Source organism: Python bivittatus, unplaced genomic scaffold (genome assembly GCF_059951505.1).
Source record: "Python bivittatus isolate LINGU-HERP-01145 unplaced genomic scaffold, Pbiv_v1 ctg000970_np1212, whole genome shotgun sequence".
Taxonomy (NCBI): Eukaryota; Metazoa; Chordata; class Lepidosauria; order Squamata; family Pythonidae; genus Python; species Python bivittatus.
The window spans coordinates 4,253,284-4,271,069 of NW_028277121.1; the positions used below are offsets into that span (position 1 = coordinate 4,253,284).

The window sequence follows — 17,786 nt, forward strand, 5'->3', positions numbered from 1 at the left end:
TCTGGTTGGTGTCCTGCTTCCCTGTGCAGAACCTGTCCATAATCTAGTGGCCCACCTGGACTCACAACTCCTGTTCAAAGAGCAGAGACAGCTGTGGCTAGGAGGGCCCTTGCACCACCATCTTGTGTGCCAGTTGCAGCATGTCTTGGATTAGGAGGCTTTGCTCATGGTCCATCATGCTTAATCATCTATCATTTGGATTACTGCATTGTGCTCTACATAGACTGCCCTTGAAAACCAATCACAATTTCAGGCAGTTATGGACACCAGTCATTTTGCCCATTCTTACTGCTGCTATTCGAGTGGGAGTAATAAGGATTGGTTGTCACCTTTAAGATCCTTCATGGCTCAAGGGGTATCTTTGGGACTGCCTACTCCCATTGGCTTTTGCCCATTCGTTATAAGTTGGAAGGTTCCCTCTGGGTCCTTACCCTAGGGAGTACCCCCCTTTCCCAAAATAGTGCTCCCCTCCCCCAATCAGCTTGGCTCTGGCCCTTTGGAGCTTCTGCAAAGCAACCAACATAGTTTTTCCAAGTCAAGTGGACCTTCCTGCAGGGTGAGTTTGAAATTGGCATGGGGGGTGGGGGTGAGTGGCAGACTTGAATATGAGGCTTTTGTCTGATTTATTTTTTAATCCTATTAGTGTATTATTAAGTGAGATGCTCAGAATCGGTAAGATTTATAAGCCTTGTAAATAAATAAAGAATAAAAGAAAGAAAAAAATCCTAAAACATGCAAAAACTATGGCTATTATTAATTGTACTAATGAAAGTATGATTTGCTTCTGAACTTATTTGTACTTTCAACAATTCAAAACATTGTATTCTGATTTATGAGAATGAAAACACTAAAGCTTACAGATCGGACCACTTCGCTGATCAGAATAACTGGTGTCCTCTTGTTTGGGTTGGATGGTAGAATCCATTGACTGTATAATTCCAGCAGGAACTGAGAACATGAATGAATATCTACACCAGCACGGTGCTTCCTACAACCCAAGAGGAGTAAAGTTAATAAGCCCATATAAACCTACTGTAAATATTAGATGCAGCATAATTTCATGATTTATGGGATGCTGGAAAGGATAAGGTGCTCATCTGCAAATTGCAGTTGTTTGGTCACCTGTGCATTTGCAGGTATGGAAGTCAATAGCTGGGACCACAGAGCGGTGGGGAAGCCGCTGTTCCTGTGGAACAAGAAGACGTTCAGTGGGAACGTGAATTAGCTCATTTATATGCCAGTAAAGGACTCTGCCTACCCAACGTGAAATAGACCGCAAGTGGACTATGGAGACTATGGCTCGCTTCTTGAAGGAGAGTTACTTCCTGTCCTGCTGTCCAGCTTCCTGTATTGAGTCCAAGAAATCTTTATCCTCCGTTATGAGCTAAGATGAAGCCCTTTGCTCTTCCACCACCTTGCCTCTCCTTCCATCTCTGCTACAAGCTCATGCTCAGGCAGGAAAAGCATTTCTGCAGGCCTTGCAATTTGGGGCTGCAGCTGCCTCAGTTCATTTTCTTACTCCTCATACTTACTACAGCTTTGAAACTTCTTACTGCTCCTTGTTGCTACCTAATCAGGAGAAAGTGTGCCTAGTACAGCAACATGCCTATCTAGAAGCACAGCCAAGTTCTGTGCAGCTTGTACTTTCATGCAGGGGCTAATGGTTTAGGCTTTTTGATTACTAAACATTTGCATATTCAGAACTTTCCCACGTCATGGGTAAGATAATCAGCTGTGCTGTTTGGAGTACTGATAATGATCTTGTGTGTCCTTTGTACTGCTAACCAATTATATTTGTAATGTTTATATTTATAATAATAAGAGCTATTGACTAATTAAGGTACAGAAATTTCAGCTCAGAACAGAAAACTTCAAAATTATTTTGAATGAAATTACTGAACTGGTACATAGACACATAGACAAAATAAATAAAAAGGAAAAACCTGGAATTAATGGGGGAGGAGGGTGGTGAGGAAAGGACAGGCACATCACTCTCGTCATCTTCATCTTCACCCCATTCCTCTTCCCGTAACGGAGTAATGCTATTTCCCAACCACACAGAATGGATGGAGACCTTAAAGCAAAAAAAATAAAAAAAATAAAAAAATAAAAACAATTCAGTATTTTAGCTTCTTAAATGTTATAAAGCATCAAAATTAATGTAGAAAATTAATACAGCAAAATTAATACATAGAATGTACTGGTGCCAGAGCACTGAAGAAGACCAAATGTGGATCCCTCCTCAAAAAAGGGGGAAAAAAAGGACCTCAGGAATTATCAACCAGTGAGCTTAACATCTATACCTGGAAAGACGTCAGAGCTGATAATAAAGCAGGCCGTTTGTAAGCTTCTTGCAAACAATGTTGTGATAGCTAATGGCCATCATGGCTTGGTCAAAAACAGATCATGCGAGACAAATCTTGCTTCCTTCTTTGATAGGCTAACTACTCAAATGGACAAGGGGAACGCTATAGATGTAATCTACCTTGACTTCAGCAAAGCTGCTGATGGCTCCACATGAACTTCTCATTAACAAACTATTAATGGGGGGTTACAGTCAGGTGTGCCCACTCAGAGAGTCAGCATAAACCATTAATATCAACTTGAAGAGCTGTAATCAGTGGGCTACAATGGGGATTAATCTTGGGGCCAGTATTACTCAACATTTTTATTAAGGGCCTGTATAATGGACTGATGGGACTTCTTATCAAATCTGTGGATGACACAAAATGGGAGGTGTGCTTGATACCAAGAATGAAATAACAATATTGCAATCTACTCTGGACAAGTTGGAAGACCGCTGATATTCCTATCAAGATCACCATCAAGATGGAAAAATTTAAAGTATTGCATGTAGAGAGGAAAGATATAGGGCGCACATAAAAGATGGGGGACATTAGCCAGCAGTGTGTGACAGTTGCTGGAAAGGATAATGCAGTTTTGGGCTACACTGGTGAGATATACCTGGAATAATATGCAAGATTCTGGGTACCGCATTCCAGAAGGATACTGACAAGTTAGAACAGGTGCAGAGGCTTGCAACATTGGAAAGATAAATCTATGGCCCCATTTAATCAATGGACTCAGGACCTGATTGCCCTTGCTACTTATGAGTGGATTGCCTAGAGACGTAGACTTTGTATAGACAGGTATAATGAAATAGGGGATTCATTTATACAAAACACATTGGGTTAAAAAAAACCAGGATAGTCATATAACTCTATTAGAAATATATATGTACTTAAATTACATTTGTATTAGATAAGCATATGTAGAATTGGAACTGTGTACTACTACAATGATATATTCATTTTTTTTGGTTGTATTTTTTCACTTTTATGTTAAAACACTTTTATGTATTTTTCCTTTTTTTTTGTATTAAAAAAATAAAATAAAATTCCCCTCTCACCTCTATGGGTGATATGTGTCTTCACACACACACACAAGAACAGGTGCAAAGGAGGGTGGCAGAGATGATACAGGGACTTGGGGACATGCCCTGGGTAGACAGGCGGAAGGAATTTAGGATGTTCCGTCAAGAGAAAAGAAGATTGAGGGGAGACAGTGCCACAGAGAAGACGGTCAGGAACTCTTTTCTTTTTTTAATATAATTTTCATTAAAGATTTTCACAGAAGTAAAAGATAAATATGAAATGATACAAAGTAAGATCAAATAAAAGAAGAAAAGTGTGAAAATAGTACAAATAGAAAAAAAAAGCAGCTTCCAAACTTCTTTACAGCAGTTACAAACTTATTCTCTCCTCCCTCTTTTAAAGTTACACCACAGCTCCCTTCTCCCATATTCAACCCTTTTTAATCAGCAAATCCATAAATCCCCAGTTCATTTTTTCCTATTTTCAGCAAAAGTCCGTAAGAGGTTTCCAGTCTTTAATAAACGCACTTATCTTGTCCCTGATCAAACAGGTCAGTTTTGCCATTTATGTAAATTCCATCATCTTCACAATCTATTCCTCCATTGTGAATATTTCAATATTTTTCCATCTTTGTGCATAAAGTAGTCTTGCTGCAGTTACCATGTACAAAACCAATCTTCCATAGGTCTTTTCTAATTGGCTATCCATAAGTCCCAGTAAAAAAAAAGTTGTAGTTTCATCTGAATATTAGTCTTTACAATTTTTTGTATCATTGTATGTATTTGTATCCATTTTTTTCTTTGCTTTTTCGCAAGTCTACCACGCATGGTATAATAATCCTTCATGTTTTCCACATTTCCAACACTGATTAGAAGTACCTTTATACATCTTGGATAATTTTCCTGGTGTCATATACCAACATCATTTTGCAAAAGTTCTCTCTTAAATTGTAACACAATGTGCATTTCAGTCTTTTTTCTCACATTGTCTCCCACTGGTCTGTCTGTCCATCTGTCCATCCATCCAAATAAAAATAAAAAATAGCCAAAATTCTTAGTCCATTTTATCATGTACTCTTTTAACTTGTTCTTTTCCATTTCAAATCTCAGCAAAAGTTTGTACATTTTAGCAATCACATGTACATCATTTGTACACAATTTCAAATTCCATTTTATGCTTTTCAACGCCAATTACTTTATCCATATTAAATCTCTTGCTTAATTGTGCACATGAGAACCACTGAAAACTAAATTCCTCTGCAGTAAATTGTTCTCTTGACTTCATTTTAAGTTCCCAATATTCCTGTACTACCAAATCTTCATATGTTAACCATTTTTCTTTGCTTCCTGTTACTTTTCTATAAAATTTCGGGCACAGCCTATTCTATATTCTTAGTATGGCACTCCTAACTTAATTATTTTTAAAGTCTTCATTAACCTTAACTTTGTTGTACCACAAAAAGCCATGCCATCCAAACCTCAGGTTGTGTTCTTTTAATTCTAACATTCTTTTATTTCTCCACAGCACCCACTCTTTCATCCAAACCAAAGTCGCTATCTTCCAGGATTTCAAACAAAAAAAGTCCAGTTCAAATTATCAAATGCTTTTTCTGCATGAAGGAAGATCAGCACGGCTTGTTTTTCATTATGCTGCTCCAAGTATTCTAATATATTAAGAGTATTTCTAATATTGTCTCTTGTCTTTTAGGTAAAAAGCCACATTGATCTTCATGAATAAAGTCTTGCAAGAACTTTTCATCCTTTCAGCTAAGATCATTGTAAATATCTTATAATCATTATTCAGTAAAGATACTGGTTGATAATTTTTTTGGTAAAGTCAGATCTTGATCTTTTGGGATTAGTAGTCCAGCTGTCTGGTATCTTTCCATTATCTAGAATAGAATTAATCATTTTATGAAGAGGTTGTAACATTTTATCTTCAAAGTATTTGTAATAGGAAGCCAGCAGTCCATTTGTAGAAGGTGCTTTCCCTATTTTAGTCTTTTTTATAGTCTCACAAATTTCCCTTATTGTTATAGGTCCACTCATCATCAGGTTTTGCTTATCCATTATCTTTGGTAAATTTTGTTTCTTTAAATACTAATTCACTTTTGCCAGGGAAATTTCTTCTCCTTTATATAATTTTGTATAATACTGATGGAATATTTTTTGCATACAGTGGTACCTCGGGATACGAACACCTCTACTAATGAACTTTTCGGGTTACGACCAGCTCCGGCCGCAAAAATTTACCTCGATGTGCGAACTCCACCTTGGGGTACGGTCATTTTTCTGCCCTGACACGTGATCCACAGCTGTTTTCCCGCCACGCTGCGCGGCGCCCGGCCGTTCTCCTGCTGCGCCGTGCCCGGCTGTTCTCCCTCTGCACCCCGCCGCGCCACGCCCGGCCGTTCTCCTGCCATGCTGCGCCCGGCCGTTCTCCCGCCGCGCTGCGCCCAGCCGTTCTCCCGCCGCGCTGCGCCCGGCCGTTCTCCCGCCGCGCTGCGCCCGGCCGTTCTCCCGCCGCGCTGCACCCGGCCGTTCTCCCGCCGCACCGTGCGGCGCCCGGCCTTTTTCCTGCCGCGCCGCACAGAGCACGGCCGTTCTCCCGCCCCTGACGCGTGGTCCGCGGACGCCAGAACGGATTAACGGTAATTACATTGAACCTTATGGGAAAATTTGCTTCGGGGTGCGACCAAATTCAGAGGGTGGAACGGATTAACCGGATTTACATTGAACCCTATGGGGAAATTTGCGTCCAACTCGGGATAAGCCCAGAGTCACGGAACACATTAAGTTCGTATCCCGAGGTACCACTGTACTTGCATTTTTTTGTTACCGTAGCTTTCCCATTTTGTAATTTTAATATCATTTGCTTCTCACTTTCTTTTCTTAATTTATATTAAGAAAATATAATTTTCTTAATATAAATTAAGAAAACCATTTCCCTGGCTTGTTTCTAACTCAAAATTCTTCTGTTTTGCAAAGTTCATTTTTGTTTTCATTTCTCTTATTGTTAACATAGAAAGCTGGTGTTGTAAAAATTTAATTTGTTGTGAGACATTTTTCCTTCCTGGAGATCTCCTTAATTCTTCCTCTTTCCTCTTTCTCTCTATTATAGTATCTTCACCAGCACTATGTGTTGAGCTCCCCTGAAAAGGGTCTTCTATTCAGTCTTTACACCCTGTTCAAAACCACCAGAAACACAAACAGGCTTAAGAGGTTCTTTGAGGAAACTCCTTTGTCTGGAATAGGGGCACTCTTTTCTGCATTTTCATTTCCTTTAAGAAATCTAGACCAGTAAGGCAAGAATGACCTTAGCACAGAATAACCTGTCCAAATTGAATCTAACATGATTAATTTTATTCTTTATTACTTGCTTTCTTGCCCAGCAGATTAGGTTGAGCCAGTATCCAGAAAATTATAGATGTGTCAGATGAAAGACTAGCTCTTCCAGGAATATGGGGCCCCACTCCCAGTGGAGTGGTTTCTTCGGTGGCATCTCTCTAATTTTCAGTGCTTGCACTTAGACTATTTACGATTCTAACAAAGTGAGCTTGTGCTTCACTGTGAGGCAGCAAGTTGAAAAAGAAAGTGAAAATCCCAGTTGTGGTAACAGGATTAAAATAAAACAAATGGGAAAGAGAGATGCCCTAGCAATCTTTCTGGGGAATTGGGGGTGCCATCACTTCATCTTGGGATATTATCAAAATCGGTTCCATAGCTGAATAGACACAAGAGCCAAGCAAACTTGTCTTCTCAATCTAGCTAGGATGTACGGGGAGAAGAGACAACAAAAGAACAACAACAAAAGAGGAACCCATCAGGACCTGGAGAAATAAGACTGAATGTGACCACCAAAACTGCTTTTAAAAGAATACAGAGAGTACATAATGCCAGTACTGATGGTAAATGTCCTGTTGCTCAACTACTATGCAAATGATGGCTTTTCTGTCATGGAAACTGGCACATCTTTTACAGTTTGCTGATGATGAGAGTCTTGTGGCTGAAACTGGAAATGCTGCTCTTTTAAGAAAAACTACAATGGGTTATACTTTGTGAGTTCAATTTTCATAGCCTTTCAGAAGGTTGTTAAGACCTGGCTTTTTCCCCAAACATTCAGACCAGAATGTGTCAGCCCTACAAGGTAGACCAGACTAAGAAACCAAGCCCCACATATCTGACCATTGCCTTGGTAGTGGCTCTTCCTCCTGTCCTTCAAGGCCATTCCCTCTTCCCTCTACAGGATGCTAGGGGAGTTCAATATACATGTTTTGGTTCTGTGATTTTTTATAAGGTGCCTCGGTTTGTTTGTACTTGAGTATTTTAACTTTGTTTGATTAAGGGGGTTCTTTTTACATTATTTTTTTATAATTGGCTGTTAGTTGCCCAAAATTACGCACCTAGGATGGGTGGCCATATCAGTTTTCTAAAAATAAAAATAGATCACCAACAGCTTCCCAGCTCTTGGACGGCAAAAGCAGATATGATAACAATATACGTAGGTCCTACTTCTCTTGAAACTCCAAAAATTCATTGTGGCAAAGATGAGCACATGAAGTTTCCAATGTGCTCATCTTTAGTTTATTTTCTGTCCTACAAGAAACCTGGATATTTCTACTTTCTTATCATTTCTGAGCTACCCTAGTGGATTTGGCACCAACAGCTAGAGAATGGCAGAATTAGATTTGTTATTGTTCCCTCTTCTAGATACCAATGTCCTTCCCAGGAATAAGGATTATATGGAATTAATAATCTTCTCTAGTTTCAAGAAGTATGAGTGAGTATTTGATATGAAATTTTGCTCCTTGGATGGCCTGAATTATGACACTGAGGTATAGATGGCATGGGGCTGGGTTACTTGAGGGACCACCTCTCCCCAGTTACCTCTACCCATTCCCTCAGGTCCGGCAGAAGAAGCAAGTTATGGGTCCTATCCAATTCCTCCCAAGGTTAGATTGGCCCTAGCCCTGCTGGCCTTTCAGAAGGCTCTGAAGACATGGTTTTGGCATTGTGCTGGGGGATCTGGTGGAGGTGCAAGTTGGTTATATTGTTAGCAAGGTACTGATTGCACTCTCCTGCGGATTATATTTAATGTTTTAATTGGTTTTAATGGTTTTTATTCTAGTTGTTTATTTGTAATTGTTTATTGTTTTTTGCTATTTAATTATGTGAGCCACCTAGAGTCATGTATGTGAGATAGGTGGTTATATAAAAACATAAAAAAAAAATATAAAATATGAGATCACTGTTTTCTGTCTGGATTTGTAATTCTTTAAAAATCCTAAAATTACACTGTTTTCTTTTCAGTTTAACACATATTGCCATTTGAACAAACCTGTCCTAGTTTATATCCCATATTTCCCATTTCACGCTCCGTATTGATTTGCAGTAAAAGTTTTTCATGACTAATAAGAGCACCTGAAATAAAAAGAAAAAACACAATTATGTTAGAAAAACTTCAAATTATTTATTTATTTGTTAGATTGCTATCCTCCAGGAGCTCAAGGTGGTGAAAACACCTAGTTCTCAAATTTATTCCAGTGGATTTAGCAGTCCCTGATTTTAGAACTATTTGGCACGCAGGAGAAAGCTGTAAGAGCTGAAGAAGGGAATTACTTGTCCTCTCCTATACAACTGGAGTGCTTCCCACTCAGTGTCACAAGAGGATGATGAATCCTCATTGATATTAAACTGTATCTTTTTTTTAAACCGTTATCATTTAGGCAGAAAATAGTAACATCAGGTTATCATTCCTTATTTTACATAAATTCCTCCCCTGCCAACGCAGAGAAATCCCAACTAGGACATGATTACATTTTGCAACTGTACTGCTAAATATTTTAAAACTTATTTTATGCAATAGGGATGTAAGCCACTTGGGATTGGTCATGACTGCAGTGTTATGTAAATAAGCAAATGAATCAATTCTAAAGCAAAGATGAGGACAGTAAAAAAGTTATTTGAGCAAGGATAATGCTGAAATGTATCTTTTTGTAACCCCCCTTTCACATCTAAGCTTTCAGTGCTAACCAAAGTGGAAAATGGTGACAAATTCCTATATGAAACTGGATCAAGAATTTCATTAAATCACTACCCATTTATCAAAATGTAGTAGATAATGAAGGCAATCTAACATCATAATCATGAAATACCACAGGAGCATATAAATTAGAACGCTAATATTAACCTTTTTTTTCCAAAAAAATCATCATCATCAGATAAAGGTAGGATATAAGATAAAAGCCTTCTACATCTGTTATCGCTTTAAGCATGGAAAACCAAGTGCTTTTATGCCTAAATATGGCTGCATCCTGCTTCCTGATAAGAGGAAATAGAAGTCTCTTCCATCCAATCTTCCTTCTGTAAGTTATCCTTGTCCTCACCCAAGAGATGTGACTCTGATAAAAATGCAGACTCAGGCTTGAGTTTTTAATGTTGAGTAAGGCTTTGTTTCTCTTGTTAGTGGTACCCAAATCCAAAGACATAAAGCGTGTGGTATCTCTGTGTTTGTGCATATAACGTACTAACATTCAAGATATTTACAACTGCATAAATCACCATCTGGATGATTGACACATACCTGTAGTAGAAGGGGCAAGAGATGGAACAGGGTCCCACACCTGGTACGAGTGGTGGCAAGCAACGTTGTCTCTCTTAGATGCCATTTCTTGGATTTCTTGCTCTACAATTCCTCTGATAACATTTAATTTTCTCCCAAACCTGATATTCAGCAGAAAGACCGCATTATTAAATAAATTATCAAATCAGCTATGCATTTTAAAACAAGTGTTCCTTTTTTTCTGAAATCTTTAGAATATTTAGAAATCTCAGCCATCTTTGCTTAGAATTAGTCTGAATTTGAGATTTCTTTTCTCCTACATATAGAAATTCACTTCTTTAGGATTTCTAAGGTGCTCATATAAGCAAGGCAACAGTGCTAATAAAGACAGGGTCTACATCTTCAAGCAGTGGGAGATGCCAAGGGGGCCCAAAGCTCCTCAGGGTTGGTTTCTTCTCTGTCTGGTGAAAAAGAGGTAGAGCCTTCAGTCCATTTGGCAAGCAGTGGGAAGGAAATTTCTGTGGAAATGTTGAGAATCCAGGCAATGCCTCATCAACTTAGCACAGGAATGTGCTATGCGCATTCAGGAAAAAAATGGAATGTGAACAGAATCTCTCAGCAGCTTTTATCTTTCTCTTTTTTTTAATACAATTTATTGGAGATTTTCAAGTAAGTAAAAGATAAACATGAAATTATATAGAGTGAAATTAAAAAAGGAAGAGAGATCAAAGATAGAAGAAGACAGCTTTTGATCCCTCTCAACCACCTGTTGGTATTAGCATGGTTTTGTCAATGGTTCTGGCCCCTGCGCTTAGGTTAGGACGTGCTGAGAAGATGCTGCTGGGAAGCTTGTGGCTGACTCATGGTGCCTCACGTAGGTTTATTTTGTTTCTTATCCTGTTTGACATCTCTGTGAAACCACTAGAGAAGGTTCTTTGGAGCTCTGGTGTAGATCGGCATCAGTAGGTTGGCAATATCTAGCTCTATTCCTTCTTACTATCAAAGGTCAAGGAAGCAATTAATAGCTCTGAACATGATGGGCTGGATAAGAGAGAATAAGCTGAGGATACAGACAAGACGGAGGTGTTGTTGCTGAGGAACCTGCTGCTCAGATCCTCCTTGAAATGAATTTGGCGCTGTTCACAAACTCAGACAGCAGAGTAACATAAAATGCAATGACTAAAAATGTGATTATGTTCTCTTCCCCATGAGACTACGCCTAAGAATTTAGGAGACCCAGTGCCTTCCAGCTGGTCAGCCTGCACTGAGACTACGAGAGATGGCCAAGAAACCCAGGAGAAAGCAAGGAAGAAGCTTCTACGGGACAGGGGGAAGTGACTTCTAACAGATTGTGTACTAGATGGATTCAGGCAAATAATAAAGCATAACAGGATTGGCCACTTTTATCTGACTGTATTACAGACTGGACTGAAAACTCTGGACAGAGTACTTCTTAGAAGTTTATTACTGTAACTGTATGAAAATGGAACAGGCTCTATTCCAGGGACGGCTTTGCCCCACTAGGAAGCCCCCCATTGTGCCCTCTCCCTCCGTTTCCACCGGGAGCTTTGGCACTGGACCCAGTTGTGCCGGAAACGGTTTCCCAACTGCAAGGGCAGGTCCCCTGGAGGCAAAGGGGCTTCTGTGCTGCTGGGGGGGAGACTGGCTAAAATCATGCCTGTTTCACTTTCTCCAGGGCAAGGCCACTAGTGGGTATCTCAAGACGTTAAACCATTTCTTAATTTTATTTATTTATTTATTTATTTAAGCAATGACTCCAGGTGGCTTACAGAAATAAAAACCCCAAATACAAAACCCACTCCACCCCCCACCCCCATAATAATGTGCCTGAGAATATACCACGTAACTTTCATGTATGACAATTTAAATTACAGTATTCAAATTAAGCTTCTATTACAGAACCAAGGATGTTATGTGGTGTTCCCCTAATTAAGGACGATGAAGACTTAATTAGGGATAAAGAAGAAGAGGGCTGCATCCGAAATACCTTGTATCGAGCACTTTTAAAGCTTTGTTTCGAGGCTGCTGCTCCAAACAGCTAACGGCCGGATTGCCAGCCAGGGGAATCGTCATCGCGCTCAGCACCAAGGAGGTTATTGCTTGAACAGCCAGAACATTTATCTGGGTCCTTTCCATGTCTTCCTGGAAAAAAGGGGTACAGGTGTCAATCTACGGAAAAAGGGGGGCAGGGAAACAACTCAAAAGAGTCATGTGTTTATGCCGAGCTAGGAAAAAAATGGCCTTCCTACTTCGCAGAGCTGGCTTTCTGGCCAACCCCACCCTGCCTCCTGGCTTTACAGTATATCACAACTGTATAGCCAAATTCTGTTCTTCTGACACCCAGATCCTTTATGGGCAACAGGTAATGCCAGGGAGCCCAGTGTAAAGCCTTGAGAAAACGCTCAGAGAACGTAGTAAAAGCTGGATGTGGGGAAGGGATGCAGGCCTCTTGCCCTGAATGCGAGCAGGTCAGTTACTTTTTCAGGAGGGCAACACACGTAACCACCCCCTGAGATTTCCAGCTTTCAGAATGTGGGACTTGAAGAGGGAGGATCCATTCTGATATCCCAGTTTGTGGTGGGGGGAACCTCTCTGACTTAAGTACAAACATTTTGTTTCCCGGCCCTCAGTCCCTTCTGCATGTCAGTAACAGAGAAAACTGTTAGGAGTCTGAAATAATGCTGGAACCACCAGGGAAAGTACAAAGCAAAAACTCCATTCACAATAAGCGTTTGCCGCATTTCAGCCAATCAAGGCAAAACACGCGCAGACGTGCATAGAGGGAGAGGGTTATTTTACCTCTTGCTGGTTTTCCTCTTGATCCATCACGATCGGCTGAGTTACAAGAACACCAAGAAGGGTGGCCCACGTTTCTTCAAACTGCATACGGTTTGTCCACCCTAAAGGCAAAACCACATGCTTGCTGTGAGATGGGCGGCTATATGAACATGACAAACATACAAATATTTTTTGTTTATTTATTTACAGGACTTACATGGCCGCCTGCCTCAATGACCCCAGGTGGCTCACAGCGATCCATAAAACAGAGTTAAAAGCAAAGGTCCCCTTCCCCGCAGGCGCCAGGCCAAGCATCCCCACAACCCAGCCCCCAACCTAGCCCAATACTTGGGGGAAGAGCCGGGTCTTCGCAGCCCTCCGGAAGGCTAAAAGGGCAGGGATCCCTCCCGTCTCAGCGGGAGGCAGTTCCAGGGCTGGGGCAGCCACCGAAAGGGCGCCTCTGAGGTCCCATCAGACAGCAGCATTTAAGGGAGGGGACTGAAGCACACCCATCCTATACAGCCTAGTAGGACAAGGAGATACCCTCAGGGAGAGGCGGTCCCGTAAGCAGCCTGGCCCTGTGCTGTGTAGGGCTTTAAAGGTGATGACCAGCACCTCAAACTGCACCCAGAGAACAACCGGAAGCGGCTGCAGCGCATGCAGCAGTGGTGCTCCTCAGGTGAACCACGGGGCACCCAAACTGCATGTGCTGCTGCGTTCTGGACCAGGTGCAGCTTCTGGATGGTCTTCAAGGACAGCCCCATGTAGAGTGTGTTGCAGTAATCCAAATAAATATTTTCATATTGCTGGCTGCCAAATTTTTAGAAAATAATTCACACTAGCATATCCTTCTGATGGAGTTGGAGGGAAGCTATTTACACACCCTCTTCATATGAATAACGTGCACATAACACGTCTTCTGCAAGCGACAATGTACGTGTGATCTGCTTTTGGAGGCCACCCTTCCCTGAAACAATGGCCTGACTGCTTCCTCGGTTTCACTCATGGGTAACTTTGGTTGCTTCAGGCCAGATTGTGGCTTCTCTTATGAAGCAGACCTTTTGCTCCAAGCTATAACTGGTAGCCATGAAGTTCCCCTGTTCTCTGGAAATGTACAGAGATTCTTCCTCATAAGCTAGGGAGATTGAAAAACTACTGCCAGCACATCACAGTTAGACTCCAGTTTCTGAAAAGGCTTAAGAGTTCCAATCCCACCATTTCCATACCAACAGAAATCTTTCCCTACCCCAAAGGTAGTTTACTCAAGTATTTGCAATTACATATACCTAAAGCAGGGATGTACTTGTCTCTACACAGTATACATTCCCCAAACAGAAATTTTATTAACACTGAAATAACAGCAACACTTGTGTAAACAATGTAGGAGTAGCGGCTTCAACAAAGGAGCTTTGTTTGAGCATGCCAGAGAAGACTCAAAGGAAATAGAGTGATTGCCTTTACGTTTTTATTTATTTGTTTAGAGACATCACAAAGTTGAGCCACAAGGAAATGATACGTGCAGGGAATGGGGCACATGGATTGGGGGCCTAGGACTAACTCTAACCCAGCCCTTCTGCCTCCTCCAGAATGTGGGAATAAGCCCAAAATTAAGCTCTGGGGAAAGGAAGGAATGAAAATGATGATGATGTAAGCTTGATCACATGTTAACACAGAGTAGCTGAAATGCCCAAGAAAAAGGGAGCTGATTCAGTTGTGCTTTTGAGATTAATGTATGGGAACCCTCCTGAGCTCTCAGGCTTCCCTCCACGCTGTGCCTACTTTTCAGCTTGAATCCAACGTTCCACCAATGTCTCTCTCTCTCTCTCTCTCAGTACAGAGAACAGGTTAATGAAAGAGGTATCTTGGGGGGGGGGGGGAGATATTACTGCCATTAGGGTCTACAGTTACCTTTGACGAAAGGACTAAAGAGCAGGATATGATGTTTGATCTTTAAGTGAGATGCTTTTATACAAATATGACAGACTCTAAGCCTGGCCCAAACAGACCATTATCTGCACCCATGCAGCCTGTAGCTAATCCTGTGCCAACTTCAGGCTGTTGACAGAGTCCTGGGCTTCATAGCCCCCTATGCCTATCCAAGGCCTGGAATGGCATTATGTATGCACGCACGACCACCCTGCTGCTGTTAGATATGTATGTCCATGCACAGGCTTATCAACATTTTAAGTAGTGTAATTTGAATCCACCAACTTTTTAACTTCTAAATGTTAATCTTTATTTTTGAATTAGGTAGTTTTTAGTGTTTATTAGTTATCCCTCCCCTAGATTCAAGGCTGATTTCAGCTTTTTTTTTTTTTTTTTGCTTAGGATGTTATGTTTTTAGTTGATTTTTAGTTGCTTTACACTCTTCCTGTTTTGTATAGTTTTATACAGTTCATCTTTAGCGCGCTCTGTACAGGTCTTGCCCTATCACGGCCTTAGTTTAGTCCAGTGTTTCTCCTTGGATCACAAGGTTACATTTTCCAGAAACAGGCATTTTGCCTTCTGAGAATCTGTTCAGTCAATGGCAGAGGGCTGAGTGCTACCAGTAGCCTATGCAGGAGTGTATTTAGCCTTCAAGGATTCAGAGCCTCATGTATATCTTTATTTAAGGCCACAGGGACCGCAAAATAATGAGAAACAAATACCACGGGTGACTGTGAGGCTCTACAGATGACCTGTAGGCCCATGGCTGATTCTCTTCTTCTGGGAGAAACACTTAAGAGACGTGGGGAACATAACAAAGGTAAACTGGCCATTCAGGGTGAGGCTTCAGAACAGCAGATAATTCAAGGCAATTCATTCATAGTTAAAGCTTTTGAGCAGGGATTTTAAAATGTTAACCTATACCAAACAGTCTTTTTTAAAGGAAGTATTAAGCTTTCATTACTGGAACTCATTTCTAATCTTTGTGCTTACCCAGTGTGTTAATTCGATAGATGAATTCCTTGAATACTTCTCTCTCTTGAAGAAATTCAACAGGGATTTCTGGAAATGTTGTGCCAAATTCACCAGTTGGCTTTGGAGACCAACCCAACTTCCAGACCTATTATAACATAGAGGGGTGAAGAAATACAAATACTAGCAATTTGGAAGCAGTGCTTTCTTTGATATTTCATTCCTGAATAAAGACAGATACTATAACGAAGTACAGGCTTGCAATATAGAGATATAGATCTCAAAATATAAACGTGGTGGCTTCACTCCTTTGAAAATGAGGACAGACTAAGACAGGAAAACCAAAGACAGTAAGCAGTTCCACCGTTCTTATCCTGCCTTCTCGCTTAAGACAGAGTACGTTTGGGCTTTCTTTCTGTGTGATGCTCTTAGTCTTCCTAAGGTGAATCAATCCCTATGTCATGGTCAGGGTCAACCACAGCCCTGCTCCTTGGACCTGCCCCTCCTCATTGCCTGGTGGGCCACCTTCTCTCCCCGAGAACAAAGGCTTGGGAACAAAAAGGGCTTTGTAATGGTATGTGGAAATGACCTTGGGAGACAGGTGGAAGAGCCGCAGACTAGGCAATGGTCAGACAAGTGGCAGATGAGCCCGCAGAAGGAATGGGGGTGTGGCAAACAACCCAGAAAGGACCCTCCCTGGTTTCTTGGACTGTAAAGGCGAGGGAGGGAGAGATGTACTTTCAGACTTGCAAGATTCTGTTAATGTAACCTTACCATAGAGTTAGAACTAGTACTTCTGGGTGTGCTTTTTGTCTGGACTACCTTGCAAGGTTGACAGGCTTCTTGGAATAGCTCCCCAAAAGAGGGGATAAAGACAGCAATATATCAACCATGCAGTGAAGATGTCCAAATGCAATCAGGTAACAGAGACAAGGCTACAAAATTATTTATTTCTGTTCTTCATATCCTTAGCTAAACATCAGGCCATTCTGAGTATTAGTTCTTCTCCTTCTCCACATTTGATGACAGCCTGTATTCTTCCAAGAGAGCCTATCCCTCTTTCTGCCTCCTATATGTGTTCATTTGTACTATGAGATCTTCATTATTTTTTAATGTGCTTATGTTTTATTAGAAACACTTGCCTTTACTACTCCCTTTTTTAGAAAATGCCCGAATGCCACCATGAGGTGTCTCCCCCCCCCCACTCCATTAGTTTCTTCTGTCATGGAAACTTAGCCATCGTTGCTCTGAATTTATTAAAACCTGCTTTCCTGAAGTCAAAAGCATATTTTTGACTCTATTCCAAAATCAAGAATTCATGGTCGCTCTCCCCTAAATAAACCAAGAATCTTGATTTGTTTCTCAGGAGAAAGCAAGAAATTTCCTCCTTGCAACTTCTCCACCGAACAAAGAAGACCCAGAGATGCCATCTAGAGCCCCTTCACTGCAAGTTCAAGTATGAATTTCACTGCTGGGTTAACTATTCATGTTATTAATTCTGATGGCACCCAGGAGGTACGACTTCTCCATCCTCCCCACATATGGCCCCAACCCTGCAGTCCTTTAGGAAGCCCTTACAATCTAGTCTGTGCATAGTTTTTTAATATAAGAAGTTAGGTTTCTTTCCTAAACCCTTATACAATAGTTCTATGACTTTATAGATATATTGGTTTAAAAAGCTAGTTTTTTTTAAAACCCTGGAGAACAGTCTAACCCTAACCCTCCTAGCAAGAGGAGGTGGACCTCTTGGTATTATTCTGTGAGAGCCCTAGACCAAAGGAGAAGATTCAGGGGAGAAGTCAACATGGTTGCACCAGAAACAACATACAGAACCCACACACCATTAACCAGACAGGCCTCCTGAAGTAGAGGATACGGATCAAGATAAAAACCCTGCCTGGAGAATTGAGATGGGGCCTGGGCTCAGACATGTGGCATGGGAAGAGGAGCCGCGAGCAGTCCTAGACACGAAGCAGGATAAATGCTCCACTGGAAAAACTGGCATTTGTTTGCTCATGCTTACTTCCCAGTTTCTTTATTCTTGTCAAGTTCTTGCTGCTGCTTGGAAGGGGAAACATTTGAGGAGGACATGACCATTGCTTGTTTACCTGAAACTTTTATTTGGAACATTTTCTGCTTTTCCCACTGAACTTC

General features: G+C 41.1%; 1 protein-coding gene across 7 annotated transcripts in view; it reads right to left on the bottom strand.

Moving 5' to 3' along the window:
• HTT (huntingtin) overlaps positions 1-17,786 on the bottom strand; it is a 165,077-nt gene that overhangs the window by 19,000 nt on the left and 128,291 nt on the right. For all 7 annotated transcript variants that reach the window (XM_088131224.1, XM_088131223.1, XM_088131222.1 and 4 more), the window contains 7 exons: positions 15,654-15,780; positions 12,756-12,856; positions 11,944-12,098; positions 9,957-10,096; positions 8,712-8,794; positions 1,944-2,074; positions 859-988 (listed from right to left, as the gene is read on the bottom strand). In XM_088131224.1, coding sequence (XP_087987350.1) covers positions 859-988; positions 1,944-2,074; positions 8,712-8,794; positions 9,957-10,096; positions 11,944-12,098; positions 12,756-12,856; positions 15,654-15,780 — 867 coding nt within the window. The remainder of the gene's footprint in view (positions 1-858; positions 989-1,943; positions 2,075-8,711; positions 8,795-9,956; positions 10,097-11,943; positions 12,099-12,755; positions 12,857-15,653; positions 15,781-17,786) is intronic.